The following is a 16350-nucleotide window of genomic DNA, read 5'->3' on the forward strand; positions in this document are numbered from 1 at the left end:
CATTTTACTGGAGAAGAAAAAAAATCCTGTGCTGTTAAAGGCCGTGAGTTATAGGCGGTAATTAAAACCTGTCTCTTCCCCGAGAATAATAATTACAATTCATCCTGAAATCTTATTAATATAATATTCACTTTTTGTTTACACCGATGTGCGATGTGTTATTTACCATACACTGAAACATGAGGCAGTGCGGGATTTAATCAACAGGTAATTTTAGCAAATTAACATAAGGATAACCTTTACATGAATTAACATTAGGATTATTTTATTTATTAAAGACATTTCACTGAGCAGAATTTAGCAGCCTTAAGGGACTGGTTCAACTTTGTCAGCCAAGCATGCAGCTGGGTAGAACCATGCTGTGCTGCAGGGGGGCAGATATAACATGTGGATAGAGAGTTACATTTGGGTGGGGTGTGTTGAACCTGAAATCTAAATTACAGTATAAGAATAAATCAGCCAGTATTTACCCTGCACAGAAACATAATAACACACCCAACTCTCACTGTGCACATGTTACATCTGCCCCACCTGCAGTGCAGCATAGTTTTACTCAGTTGTGTGCTTTTTTTGTTTTGCTTACAAACTTAATTCAGACCCTATGTCCTTCCCCTTTGTATATCCGGGTGGCTGAAGGTACGCTGTACGAGTTTATAGAAATTTCTGGGCATGCGCATAAAGGCGCTCAGTGGAAAAGTGATGTGTGATCCTGGGGTTATGGCAGAGGCGTACTTAGATATTTGTAGGCCCCATAGCAAAAGTTTGTAAGGGCCCCCTATTTAGCAACTAATGGTGATAAATGTATGTAAAACATATTACTTATTAGACGGCAACAACGGGCCCTCCTTCAGCTCTGGGCCCCATAGCAGCTGCACCCCTTGCACCTATGGTAGTTACGCCCTTGGGTTATGGTCAGGGCTATTTTTCAGCAGGCTCCAGCAGGAACTGAGGCCCTTTTTCTAGTTCACTCTTTCTGACAAAATATTTCTTAGATGGACAAAACCATGTGTACTGCAGGAGAGGCAGGTGTAAAACCCCACCCAAATCTAATTCTCTCTGCACAAGTAACACCTGCCTCACCTGCAGTGCACATGGATTTGTCCATCTAAGAAATATTTTGGTCCTCCGACCTTTTCATACCCCCACTATCCACGTCGGCGTGGAGTTGACTTTATATAGTGTGGCGAGCGCAGCGAGCCACCGCGCCCAAAGCATGGCGAGGGGACGCGGATTACTTCACATGTATTCTGCGTCCGCTCGCCACGCTTCAGGCTCGGTGGCTTGCTGCGCTCGCCACACTATCTAAAATCAACTCCATGCCGAGGGTGGATAGTAAGGGTATGAAAAGGTTGCGGGCTCGCTGCGCTCGCCACGCTTCGGGTTGGCGTTGATAGTGTGGGTGGCGTTAACAATGGGGGTGCATTTAACATAGTAATCACCCATCAGGGTGGCTGTACAATGAAAAAATCAGGTCTGGGGGTGCATTTAACATAGTAAGCACCCATCAGGGTGGCTGTACACCCAACTCCGCTTCAGGACAGTGTTAGTGGGGGGGGGGGGGGGTGCGGGGAGGCTGTGGGGACTGACGGGGAGCTCTGTTGGAAGGGGATGCATGAATCAGGGTGGCTGTATAATGTAAAATCGGGTCTCATTGCGTCCCATCGCATGCCATTGTAATGACATGCGATGCGACGCAATGTTAAAATTGTACAGTAAGCTCTTAAAACCCTAATATCGGGTCCCATCGCATGCCTTAACTAATGGTATGCAATGGGACCTGACGGGCACCGTGCTAGGAAACAAGTACCTTATAAAACATAAAAATAAATATAACAAAAAATTATTATTCATTAATTAATGCCATAAGCAGAAACAAAGGGGGTTATTCTGATTCACTCGGAAAGGCACAATCACTCTCTAATGGACAAAACAATGTGCACTGCAGGTGGGGCTGATGTAACATGGGCAGAGAGAGTTAGATTTGAGTGTTTTATTGTTAATATGCAGGGTAAATACTGGCTGCTTTACACTGCAATATAGATATCAGTTTGAAGTACACCCCACCCAAATCTAACTCTCTCTGCACATGTCACATCAGCCCCACCTGCACTGCACATGGTTTTGTCCATTAGAGAGTGATTGCGCCTTTCCAAGTGAATCAGAATAACCCCCAAAGACTGATGCAATTCACATTTCCCATCTTTGTTTATGACAAGTGTCGCTGTGGCACCTGGGTGGCGGAGCCGCCTGCTATGAATTCCGTAGCTACTGCGGAGCTTCGTCCATCATCAGCGGCTGCTACTTTGCAACATAAAATCAATGTGAATTTAATCAAAGCGACTTACTGGAGTTCCGGATAAACATTCTCCAGATACCACTTAAACGGTCGGCATTTTAAGCTCCGTCGCAGTGACAGTCTCTTCTGGATGCTGCGGAGAGAGGAGAGCGAGAGTGGAGTTAGGAAAAGGTCACATTTGTCATCGCAGATGCCTCAAATGTGATGTTACAACTTCTTCATGTGCAGCCTGAATCAGACGGATCTCTTTAGAAGGGGCACAAACTGCGCATGTGGAACATTGTGCATCTCCATCCTATTCTGAGTGGCATGGATCTAAGCTGGGCTGCTCTTTCCTGTGGCTGCAGCAGTGACCATGGAAGCGGTACATCTGTCAGAATGAACTTAGGTCTACAGTCATTAGGTCGACCCCACTAGGTCGACTGGCAGGAAGGTCGAACTGACTTAAGGTCGACATGGGCCAAGGTCGACATGACTTAAGGTCGAATTTGCATAAAGGTCGACATGAGGAAGGTCGACTGGTCATAAGGTCGACATGGGTTTTTCACTGTTTTTTTATCCGAATGTCGACACAGTCGACATGGACACAGTTGGCAATGAGAATCGGACCCTCGCATCGCTCGCTTCGCTCGCAATGCTTCGGGCACGGTGCCTCGCTGCGCTCGGCACACTATTTTATTCTCCCACCACGCCCTAGTGGATGGTAGGGCATGAAATACCGCCTGTCGGCACATGTCGGCTCAAAAAACAGTGAAAAACCCATGTCGACCTTATGACCAATAGACCTTCCTCATGTCGACCTTTATGCAAATTCGACCTTAAGTCATGTCGACCTTGGCCCATGTCGACCTTAAGTCAGGTCGACCTTCCTGCCAGTCGACCTAGTGGGGTCGACCTAATGACTGTAGACCTAAGTTCATTCTAATAGATGACCGCTTCCCGTGACCATGTAGGGACCGCTTAGCACATACTAACATACACGTTGGCAGTGGTGTAACTACAATTGGGGCGCCCCCAGCCACTGAAATGTGTGCGCCCCCCCCCTCCCCTCTCCTACGCCCACTGCCCCGCATTTACCCCCTCACCGCTGTATCTTCTGCGCTACGATCCGTTGCGGTCCCGGGCGTCTTCCTGGACCTGCTGCTTTCTTCAGTCCCGGCGCTTCTGCTCCTCTCTCTGAATGTCACATCCAAAATGGCAGCCGCCTTACAGCAGACCATTATTTAGGATGCAAGAGCCTCCTCTAGCATCCTTAATAACTGTCTGCTGTGAAGGGGGCGGCCATTTTACAAATGACAGGAGGAGGAGGAGGAGCACCGGGACTTGATTCAGGTCTGCTTGGTAGCTTACCGAGCACCTGAGACGCCACCCGGCAAATACCTGCAATACCTGGGTTGCAGCGGCTGTGTGTGACATCATGCAGCCGCCACGGCCTGCCCACAAACCTGCGTTGTCCAGACTGTGCCCTCTGCAACACTGTGTTGCGAATGCCACCCTCACCAGCCCATAGACCGTGGTCATATTTTTCTGAATGCAACCGCAGTTTCTAGGCCTGTGAACGCAAACATTGGAGCATGAAGCTGAATCGGGCCCATCGTCCATCTGCAAGTCGTCCTTGAGCAAACCAGTGGCCACTGTAGGTTGGGGTATCCGGCCTCTGCTAAGAGTCGACAGTGACTAGGTCGAAGACTTTACATGAACGACATACCCTTTGTCGACATTGACAGAAGGTCGACACAGACAAAAAGGTCGACATTGACATGATCGACACTGAAAAGGTTAACACAAGTCTTTCGTGGTTTTTTTGTTTAGACCGACTTGGTTCATACTTTACCCTCCAAGTGGGCATAGAGTGAGATACGGCGTCCATGTCGACACAGACACAAACCCGTGAAACCGAGTGTTGACCATGTCATTTTTGAACTTTTACGTGTGTCGACCTTCTGTCAATGTCGACCATTTATAGGTGTCTACTTAGTCACTGTCAACCATTAGTGGTTAACCCACTGTCCCAGAACCCTGGGTTGTTATAAAAGTGAAAGTGGCAGAATATGAATATTTGGGTGGCACGGATGGTGTAATGGTTAGCATTACTGCCTCACAGCACTGAGGTCATGGGTTCCATTCCCACCATGGCCCTAACTGTGCGGAGTTTGTATATTCTCCCCGTACTTGCGTGGGTTTCCTTTGGGTACTCCGGTTTCCTCCCACAATCCAAACATATACTGGTAGGCTAATTGGCTCCAAACAAAATTACCCTAGAATGTCTGTGTGTGCGTGTACATGTGGTAGGGAATATAGAGTGTAAGCTCCACTGGGGCAGGGACTGATGTGACTGTTCAAATATTCTCTGTACAGCGCTGTGGAATATGTGTGCGCTATATAAATAAATAGAAATAGTTAAATGACACTAATATCCCTACCTGAAATCTGAGAAACTAACGGCTTTCCATCTGCTGAGTGCCGCGTCCGTGCCAGTTCAGGGGGGTGATACTTATTATGCTGGCTGTAATTATGTTGTTCTAACGACTAGTTGGAGATACTGTAAATAACGCAGGGAGCAGTCACATTTGTAGAGGTGACATGAAGTTTGTTTGCTAATCGTTATTATAGTAATTGACTTGTGATGAAATATATGTGATAGGATTTAGCATTACATGTGACTCAGAAGACAGCTTAATTGGCTAAAATGCAGAATAACATTACTGCAGAGGCACCGTGCTAAATGTGCCGGGAGTCTGGGGAGGCTGCACGACCCCTCCTGCATTATTTATTTATCGCCTGCCTGTGTTTTAATTAACAATATTCGAATGGTTAAAAATTCAGAGAATGACGGATCCTGCGTTACCCGGGATGAGAGAGACACATCTGCTGGTTTATTGCATTTCACTCAATTAAATGGCAAATAAAATAGATTTGAAATGCTACATTTCTTATTTTTCGTTACCATCAGAACATTTACTGGGGACGGAGCCAGCTCTGTGCATCATAAATTATTTTCTCCTGTCTATGAAATGTCGTTCACTGCGAAGATACAGAATTGTCTCTTGAACATTTCCATAAGAAAGCACCAGGCTTATATAGTGTTCATTCTAGCACCCGCTATCTTTAAAAACCCATGCAGTTCCTCTTCCCTGCCTGGGGTGTCGCTGTCTGCTGTAGTGCTATGCAAACCAGACCTGTGCTAGAAACACCACAGCAGACAGCGACACCCCAGGCAGGGAAGAGGTACTGCATGGGTTTTCAAATATGGCGGGTTCTAGAATAAAGATTATTATAGTGGACCCATTGCCAGACTTAGGTTTCCCTGGTGACCTGCAGGAACTGAAAGTGGGGACTTGGGTATCCAAGAGGCTACATAAGGGGGGTAAATTTACTAAGATGGGAGTTCTATTGAAGATGGGATGTTGCCCATAGCAACCAATCAGATTCTATTATCTTCTAGAAGGTTCTAAATAAGAGGTAGAACTTATTGACACCAAAAAAGTGAAAAATGAATGTCGACTTTTTCTGTGTTGACCTTTTGCCTGTGTTGACTCTTTGTTCAGTGTCAAACTTGTGAATGTCTCCTTGGGGCCAAGCGGGTCCCTTGAACAGCACCCGCTTGACCGCTGTGTGGGGCCCAGCACTTAAAGAAGAAGTTCCCAAACACGGCTCTCAGGGCACCCAAACCCTCCAGGCGTTATGGCTATCCATGCGTGGCCACAGGTGACTTAATTAGCACCACAGTGAAATTGATTTAACCACCTGTGCTGAGCCATGGATATACTGAAAGGTGCCCATACACCAAGATTTATCTTCAGATCTGGCCGGTTGGAACAAAAACATGGTTATGGATGAGTGACAGTTTGGCAGTTTTCCAGCATTTCCAAGCACATGGTCAACTGTCATTTGCTCTCATCCATAACCAGGTTTTTGTTCCAACCAGCCAGATCTGAAGATAAATCTGCGAGTGTATGGCCACGCTTACACCTGGACCATTAAGCTGGGTGCACACCTACAGATTTATCTGTCCAATCTTTCTGGTGGGAACACAAATCTGGCAAATGTATGGGGGCATACGACAATCAACCATTCGCTCCCAAATGCTGGAAAATAGACAAAAACTGTTATTTGTATCAATTGTTAAATCAGACGGCTTTAACCAATGTGTCTGAATTGACCATTGTCTGTTTCCAGTGTTAGGGAGCAAATGTTCCATTCTCATACATTACCAGAGATTTGTTCCACCAGACAGATTGGGCAGATAAATCTTTAGGTGTGTACCCAGCATTCGGGTACCTTGGGGACTGCATTTGGGGACCTCTGGATTAGTGTATTTGGATGACTTTAAGTGAGAGATATTAGGGTTGATTTAGTGGTTAGGGGATTGAGCTTAGCTGATTAGGGTAGGGGATTTGGCTTAGATCAGTGGTTCCCAACCTTTTTCCCTCCTGTACCCCTGATTCGGCCTTTCATTTAGGAGTACCCCAATTCTAAATTTGAAGTATCCACAGTATTTACGAGTGGAGTGGAAGTGAGCGGTATGCGCGTCTTTATATTAAGGAGTAGCGGAGGAGTAGCGTGTGGTCAGGAATCGGGCCGCTGGCTGTGTACTGTCTCCGGGGTTCCCGCTAACGCCTTTAGGATTAATGCCGCTGCTTCCTCCACCCATGTTAGCGTGGGCAGAGGCGGGTTGGCCCACCGGGAAACCGGGCCATTTCCTGGTGGGCCGGACCAGATGTCCCTCCGGCTGGTCCGCCTCACTTGTTTCCAGGGCTACCCGAACCAAGCGGCTGCAGCCTGGTCACAAATGGCACCATTGCCCAAAACAAATATGGCCGCCGCATATATGAATATATTACATTTACATTTACATTTACCGGGAGGATCCCGAAAATCGGGTCCTCCTCCCGGCCCCCCGGAAAGGTGGGCAACCCTCCCGGATTCCGGGGGGCCCCCACGCCACCCCCCGATTGCGGCGTCTTCCCCCATACTTTTGGGTTGAAATCCGTCAATCCGCGGTCTTTAGCCACGCCCCCTCCACGGAGATCCGTGAATTGGGGGGGTTTACCATCCTGGGGGCGGGGCTTAATGATGTAAAGCTCAAGCCCCGCCCCCCGAACTGCAGCTGGAAGTCTCCTCTCCGGGCTTCTCCCGGAGAGGAGACATAAAAAGTCGGCAACCCTGATTTACATATGCGGCGGCCATATTTGTATTGGCCGATGCTGTACTCTGTGTGACCAGCTGCGGCCGTTGGTCGCTGTCCGATGACGACGACGGCGGTGCCTGGTGAGTAGTGTCGCCCCCTCCCCCCCCCGGCTGTATCGCCAGCACCCCCCCCCCCCCCCCTGGCTGTATCGTCAGCACAACCCACCCTCCCCACGGGCTGTATCGTCAGTAAACACCCCCCCCCCCCCCCCCCCCCCCGGGCTACAGTGTCAGCAATTTGGGAATTAGGTTTGGTTTACTGCCCAGGTCCTCAAACTCGGTCCTCAGGACCCCACACAGTGCATGTTTTGCAGATCTCCTCACAGAATCACAAGTGAAATAATTAGCTCCACCTGTGGATCTTTTAAAATGTGCCAGTGAGTAATGAATGCACCTGTGCACCTGACAGGTGACCTTGAAAATGTGAACACTGTGGGGTCCCGAGGACCGAGTTTGAGAACCTGTGGTTTGGGTTAGGATATTAGGATTACTCTAATGCAGGCATTCCCAACCACGGTCCTCACGGCACACCAACAGTGCAGGTTTTAGTGATATCCAGGCTTCAGCACAGATGGTTTAATCAGAATCCCTCAGATACTAATTAAGTCACCTGTGCTCAAGCCTGGATATCTACAAAACCTGCACTGTTGGTGTGCCTTGAGGACCGTGTTTGGGAAAGCCTGCTCTAATGGATATATTACTGTACATGTTGTGTATCAGGGCTGGCATATTGGTTTGGGTTCGAAGTACCAGGCGGTAGTCACCTTGCAATGTTCCGCTATACGGAAAGGCACTGGCCCTTATTCAGATCTGATCGCAGTACAAATTTGTTCTCAAAATGGTCAAAAACCATGCTGCACTGCAGGTGGGGCAGACGTAACATGTGCAGAGAGAGTTAGGTTTGTGAGTTATTTTGTTTCTGTGCAGGGTAAATACTGGCTGCATTATTTTGACACTGCAAATTAAATTTCAGTTTCAACACACCCCACCCAAATTGAACTCATTCTGCACATGTTACATCTGCCCCACCTGAAGTGCAGCAGGGTTTTGCCCATTTGAGAAAAAAATTGTCCTGCGATCAGATCTGAATGAGGGCTATTGTATACGACTGACAGCCTGTACATCTGTCAGTGTTTTCTCCTGATATATATATAGCTTGGGAAATAATCAGGATTAAGTACTGCTACAAATCCCACCTTGTTACAGTTCCTCACTATCTCTCCATATAATATAGTGTATTTTAGGTCACGGCTGTTACAAACACAGAGGAAAGGAATGTGAGGGACGCAGGAATCTGTCTGTGTACGGCATTGCCTGTATCTCCTGAACCTCCTCCAGGCAGGAGAATTACGTGTGATAGAATATTTATCATCTCTTAGTAAATGCCTGTAATGCCCTAGATTGGGCCACTGGTCATATATAATGCAGTGTTAAAGGTGTTGTGCCTTGAATATAGATAAATGTTTCACCTGAAATATTTATCAGAGCGAGTTACCCGCTGGCGGCGATAATTCCCATGTGCCAGACACAAGCAAAATCCAATATAACAGCTCACATTGGGTCCTATGGGAATCACTGTATACTGCTGTATACTGCTGTGAATGGTACAATAAGCTAATTCCACACTCCGATAAAACGCCAAAACCCCCAAACTCTAAAGCTGGGTACACATCTACGGATTTATCTGTCCAATCTATCTGGTGGGAACAAAAAATCATCAATCATAAATTTGATCCCAAACTCTGGAGAACAGACAGTGATCAGTCAGACATATTGTTCAAATCAATCTGATATACAGTAACACATTTTCCAAGCCATTGTTTTAGTCTCTTTGGGAGCAAATGTTGATTTTAATTTGCTCATATACAATTCTAGATTTTTGTTCCCACCAGACAGATTGGACAGATAAATCTTTGTGTGTGTACCCAGCTTTACAGTCCCCCCCAAAATGAGATCTAGACAACGTTTCGTGTATACAGTATATTTCATTAGGTGCTTTCATTGTCATTTGTAGAGGGTCTTATAATGTGGTATTATAGATCAGGGGTTAGGGTCTTGCTGTATTTTGTAATAATATTGGGATTATTTTACTACAGTACGCACGCACGCGCAAACACACATATGGTTCATTCTTGCCTACTTTAGATTTCACCTCTCCAGGAGAAGCCCGGAGAGGCAACACGTCGAGGGCAGGGGCAAAGCTAACATCACTTGGCCCCGCCCCATGACGGAAACACCGTGATTCGCGGGCCGAGGAGAGGGGACGGGGCTTAAATGCCGTGAAATGCAGCGATCGCTTCATTTAAGCCCCACCCCCTCACTGCGGACCCGCGATTTACGGTAATTAAACCAGCGGGCAAGGTGGGAGCGGGGCTATCACCAGAAAGCGGGAGACTTGCCCACCTTACCAGAGGGCTGGGAGAAGGACCCGATTTTTGGGAGGCTCCCGGCCATTCCAGGAGGGTAGGCAAGCCTTATATAGTTGGGAGGTCGACCCAAGCATTAGATGGAAAATGGTAAGGTCGACATGAGTTTTGGGTACTTGTGTAATATCTGGGCGCCCAATTTTTTCATCGGGTCGGAAAAATCCGGTTGCAACCAAATCGACCCAATTTTTACATTGGAACCAATGTTAAATGGTCCCTGAGACCCGATTTTACATTGGGTCCAATGTTAAATTCCCCCCAGACTCCATTTTTTATTGTATACCCACCCTGTTCATACCCCCACTATCCATGTGGGCATGGAGTTGATTTTATATAGTGTGGCGAGTGCACGATTCGGGCTCGGTGGCTCGCTACAATATGTGCACCCCCCTCACCACTGTATCTGCCGCCGCCTGGTCCGTTGCTGCTCTCTCCGTTACTGGTCCGCCAGGACCAGCAGATCCTCCTCTCTGCGGTCCCGGCGCTCCTCCTGTTAGGATGTCACTTACAAAATGGCCGCCGCCTTACAGCAGATCGTTATTTAGGATGCATAAACGTCTGCTGAAGTAATGAAGTAAACTGTGTTTATATGTCATGCTTAAACTCAGGTGTGTGGTCGGGGACAGTATTCGCTTCTGTTTATCCACATATTTTATGATTGGCAGCCACATGTGCTGGTCACGCCTATCACATTGATCATAATGGATTTGGACCACCAATCCAAATGCACCAAGCCACCCCAGGGGGCCAGTTTGGGAACCACCGTGTTGTAGTGTGCCCCAACTCCAACATGCATGTGCGGAGGGATGTGGGGTGCATCCACTTGTCCAATTGCTCCCACGGCTATGGAGACATTAAATACCTACGGTACTACCAGAGAAGAGAAGGACCTTCTATGGAATGGGGTAGGTAAGTGGGCAGGATGGAGCGGGGAAAGGTTGGATGACTGTTATGCCTATTTATCGACAATTTTTAGTTATTTAAAACCATAGTTTCCTACCCTCCTGCATTCTGCAGGAGACTCCCTAAAACAGCAGCAATCTCCCTCTCTCCCTCATTAGTCTAGCAATCTCCCTCATGTCACCTAGCCCACATTACACTGTTACATCATAGTTACCTCCCCTCCTGCATTCTGCAGGAGACTCCCTAAAACAGCAGCAATCTCCCTCTCTCCCTCATTAGTCTAGCAAACTCCCTCATGTCACCTAGCCCACATTACACTGTTACATCATAGTTACCTCCCCTCCTGCATTCTGCAGGAGACTCTCTGAAATAGCAATCTCCCTCTCTCCCTCATTAGTCTAGCAATCTCCTCATGTCACCTAGCCCATATTACACTGATACATTTTTTGGGGGAAAAGGAATAAGAGACAGATACATTTACATTGATACATCAGCACCATTTCCCAGCACTTTACCAAGTATAGTAGCTCTTACTAACTGCTTTGGGGCTCATCTACATTTGGATATAAGTCATTTTAAAAGATTCCTCTCAGCTGCAGCAGTGCACACCCACGCTTCTAGGTGCCACGTTCACAATCTCTTTTCACAATATCTCCATATATGGAACTAGACACCCCCTTTGGGTGGAGCATGACACGCCCCCTCAATGGGGCGCTGTGCAAAATTCTACTACCAACTATAATCTCCCTGAAACTAAAGTAGGCAAGTATGTTTAAAACTCATTGCATGTGATAAATGGTGCTCCAGTCAATCAGCTCACAACTGTCATTTGTTAAACATGTTACAGTTAGGAGCTAATTGGCTCATGCCCCATTTAGTTTGAAACTAAAGTATTGATTGAAGGGGCCCTTTGGTTAAAACGTTCATGTCGAGCATGTTTCACATTAGAAGTGGGAGAATTTGAGGACACAGGCGACGCGGCCTGGTAAATTGTTACTGTGCGGTTCAGTAACGAACCAGTCCCCCATTGTCCTTATTGCTGGTGAAATGAAGTATTGTCGGGTTCCACCTCGCATTGCAAAACCCACAAAGGATGATGACAAATATCCCCCCGTCTGAGCTCATTATCAGGTGTTTTAGGTTCTAGTGCACACAGTCCATTAGCTGTAATGTACGTACGAGCTGCGAGCGAGCAGGAATTCATAAACACCTTCAATGCAGATGTAATTCACAGATAATTGGCCTCTCAGTGTAATTTATGAATATGGGCAATCTGCCTCATTCTATTACCTATAAGCAATTTGCACAATGAAATCACGTAATGGGGTAAACGGCAGCTGCTTGGCTATGAGTTATACAGTCCAGACTGCACCGTGTACCATGTGCGCAGGATATAGAGCATCATTTCATATTCCATTTTGCTTATAGAAGCAAAATCGAATAGAAAATCGAATGGGCATCGAATGGTTTTTCTACATTCGATGCAGATTCGATCCCAATGCGCGCTCCCCTGTAGTGTAAATCGAATAGAAAAATAGTCTTGGCAGCCAAGACTATATAGTGGAAATCTAAAGCTGTGTACACACGGGGGCGATAGGGGCTATACCCCCTTACTCCTGCGACCAGCTAATTACCTCTGCGGCACCGCCGGCAGAGGTTCCCTTTCATCAGCGACCAGCTGAGCAATATATCTCCCCCGTGTGTACGGGGCTTAACAGTAGATGGTGCAAATCTAGGCCCTTATTCTGGTTCACTCACAACGGCAAATTCCTTCTCAGATGGACAAAACCATGTGCACTGCAGGTGCAGCAGATGTAACTTGTGCAGAAAGAATTAGATTTGGGTGCGGTTTTACTTCAAAAGTGAGATCTATATTGCAGCGTAAAAATAAAGCGGCCAGTATTTACCCTGCACAGAAACAAAGGGGGAGATTCTCTAAGCTAAAAATGCGGTAAAAACCCCGTTATCGGGGTTTTTACCGCATTTTGGGATGCTGTAAGCATCCCCCGCCGGGGGGCATCGCCAGAAAAATCTGGCGATGCCCCATAGAAGCCAATGGGCTTCTATAGCAACCCTCCGCCGCCCCGCGCCGACCCCCCGCTGCCCCGCATCGCCCCCTCACCTGTGTCCGGGCAGCACAGCGCAGTGCTGCCCGGACCTGTGACCTCCTCCCTGCACTGATCCTCTTCCGGGTGCAGGGAGGAGGAGAGCCCGGCGCAGCAGCAGCAGCGCCGGGTGTGGGAGGGAGGGGAGAGCCGCCGGGACCTGCTGGGACCCGGCGACTCTCACCGCAAAGGACAGCTCTTAACGCAAGAGCTGTCCTTTGCCTTAATTATCGCATATGTTACAGCATATGCGATAATTAAATATGCGATGGGCGGCGAAGGGGGGCGGAGATTCTTAGAGAATCTCCCCCAAAATAACTCGCCCAAATCTAATTCTCTCTTCACAAGTTACATCTGCCCCCCCCCCCCCCCCTCAGTGCACATGGTTTTGTCCATTTGAGAAGGAATTTGCGAGTGAACCAGAATTAGGGCCCATGGGTTTATTCTGATTCACTCGGAAAGGCACAATCACTCTCTAATGGACAAAACCATGTGCACTGCAGGTGGGGCTGATGTAACATGGGCAGAGAGAGTTAAGGGCCCCATACATCAGCAATTAATTGTGACAATTTTCAGATATGGAGATGATTGCCACAATTTATTTTAGATGTGTGGGCTCCCCCTTTTGGCAATCCCAGTCAAAATCGCCAATCGATTGCTTAATCAGGTTTTTAAACAAGCTTAATAATCTGGTATTATCTGCGGATCTTTTTTATATGTGTGGGCATTCCCAATTCGTCTTCTTCATCTATTTACATTATGAACAGCTGAAATGACAATCTATTGGGGCAATTTCCAGATATGAAGATGCAATCTTTAGATGGAAAAATCTGCCGATCACCAAAATAAATCTGTAATGTGTGGGCAAGTCAAATAGATTGTAGAATCCATTTATCTGGCCAAAAAATCCCTGGATCTGGAAATCCGTTAATTGTGATTGCTGATGTATGTGGCCCATTATTAGGCCAACTGGGTTGTAAGGTTGACACAAGCATTAGGTTGAAAATTGGATGGTCAAAGGGTCAACATGAGTTTTGACTTTTAGCCAACTTGTGCTGACATGTGGTATTTTATACCCTACCATCCACTAAGGGGATGGAGGGAGAATATAATAGTGTGCTGAGAATATAATAGTGTCCATGTCGACAAAAACATAACCTCACGTCGAGATTTTGACTGTCCCCATTGTCGACCTAATGATTGTGTCGCTGTATGGTAATGCAGCATGAGGCCTCTATTGCAAGCAACCGCCGCGGACAGACCCCCTTTGTGCGGCAGAACAGATATAACACAGCATTACGGTGTAACCCACATGGCAGCACAGACGTTCCGCATATCTCTGTACCTGTATGAATACACATAAGGAATACTGTGTGTGTGTTTGTTTTACCAGGAGTCTTTGTATTTCCATTCAGCGCACCACAGGTGATACGTACTCTCCATAAGGCCTTCCCTGGGCTGCCGGCCGTGCTGCATAGTAATGGTTTTTGAAGTCATCCATCCATACCTCTGCCGTGCGCTTGGTGTTTCTGAAAGGCGATTACAGGAAGAGTCAGTTATCAGCTCCGTGCATTGTGCATGCTCAGTTCCTTGGTGCAGAAAGCAGATCGCTAGGACGCACGCAGGCGTAAACGTGTCAGGAATTAAATGTCCCGTCCCCCCATCGCCGGGGTCTCTGAAATGTTTTAGGTGCTGATAAGAGATCACCTTGCGCCGAGGGAATCGCACAATTACAGATTGCCTTCGCTTCTCCATCTGCTCGGACTGATTAACGGGCCTGGTTCTGATTTGTAAGCAGCGCTGGTATTTGCACAGCTGAGCGATTATCGGTACACCTGCGCTGCGATTGTACTCATTTACATATCACTAAGATTTTATAGAACCAGGCTTAGGGCCTGATTCTGTTTAACTCGGTAAGCTGCGAAGCTCGTCCCAGAGAGTCCACCCCATCGTCCCGACGAATGTGTTACGAAGACACACCCCCCGCATGTGCCTGCCGGAAAAGAAATCATTCGATGGTCGGTGACTATCGAATGATTTCTGCTACCTTCGCAAATATAAGTCAGGGGAGACTGATGTCAGCCACCCACCCCGGCACACCTCCCAATCCCATGGGTCCACCATGGGTGTTCCATGTCCCTGCGCTGCCCCCCATCCTGCCATTGGCACCCTCTCTGTGGCGAATGGCCCAGAAATGCGAAGGCGCAAACCCCAACCATTGGGCAGGGGACAAAGCGGAATCGACCCCTTAGTTGCAAGAACTTGTTTTGCGCATGTCCTCATATTAGCTGTAAGCAGACACTTTGCTCGGCCTTCGTGCAGCTGCACCGCAGAGGAATCAATCAGGACAGTATCAGCTGCTGAGTCTCTCTGTAAGTCAGGGCTTGTTTTATTTGGACACATAACACACTCGCTAATCAGTGATTGGTCAGCTCAGGGGGTGCTTTATGTGTCAGTCCACATATCCACTGTTTGGTGACACTGATCGGGTTTTACTGTGAGTTTTAAGCATCCTTGAAACACTAGATTTACTGACTACAACAGAGTCAGCAATATCATTGAGAGTTGGCTCATTCTAGGGAGGGGTTGGGATCATTTGGTCTACAGCATGATGGTCGACACCATTCGGTCGACATGGGAAAAGGTCCACAGGTCATTAGTTTGACAGGTCATTAGTTCGACAGGTCATTAGGTCGACAGTGTCTTGGTTGACAGTCAAAAAGTCGACGTGGGTTGTTCACTGTGTTGCGACTCGAATGTCAACACAGTCACAGACATGGACACAGTTTTGCTGCGCTAGCAATGCTTCGGGCACGGGGCCTCGCTACACTACGCACACTATTTTATTCTCCCACCACGCCCTAGTGGATGGTAGGGCATGAAATACCGCCTGTCAGCACATGTCGGCTCAAAAAACTGTAAAAAACCCCATGTTGACCTTTTGACTGTCGACCTAGACACTGTAGAACTAATGACCTGTCGAACTAATGACCTTTCGACTTAGAACCATGTCGACCTAGACCCATGTCGACCTAATGACTGTCGACCATCATGCTGTAGACCAAATGGTACTTGTATACTATCACGGCTCCCACGATGGGCATCGTACAGGGAAAAATCGCATCGCATCGCATTTTCACAAAAATCACGGAAATGTGTTCAAATCATGTAAAATGCACCCCCAAATGTCATTTTTCACACTGTATTACCCCCACTATCAATGCCAACCCGAAGCGTGGCGAGCGGCGGCGGTACGCGTCCTACGACCTTTTCATACCCCCTCTATCCACGTTGGCGTGGAGTTGTGAATAGAAAGTGTGGTGAGCGCAGCGATTCACCGAGCCCGAAGCGTGGCGAGCGCACACGGATACCTGTGAAGCCCGCGAGGGGACACGGATACCTGTGAAGGTATCCGCGTCCCCTCGCGGGG

General features: G+C 47.6%; 1 protein-coding gene across 4 annotated transcripts in view; it reads right to left on the bottom strand.

Moving 5' to 3' along the window:
* The window catches only part of GALNT14 (polypeptide N-acetylgalactosaminyltransferase 14), a 366725-nt gene that overhangs the window by 13590 nt on the left and 336785 nt on the right, over positions 1 to 16350 (bottom strand). For all 4 annotated transcript variants that reach the window (XM_083175507.1, XM_083175508.1, XM_083175509.1 and 1 more), the window contains exons 11-12: positions 14357 to 14449; positions 2346 to 2429 (exon numbers count right to left, since the gene is read on the bottom strand). In XM_083175507.1, coding sequence (XP_083031633.1) covers positions 2346 to 2429; positions 14357 to 14449 — 177 coding nt within the window. The remainder of the gene's footprint in view (positions 1 to 2345; positions 2430 to 14356; positions 14450 to 16350) is intronic.

The sequence above is a fragment of the Crinia signifera genome, chromosome 3 (genome assembly GCF_055691185.1).
Source record: "Crinia signifera chromosome 3, ASM5569118v1, whole genome shotgun sequence".
Taxonomy (NCBI): Eukaryota; Metazoa; Chordata; class Amphibia; order Anura; family Myobatrachidae; genus Crinia; species Crinia signifera.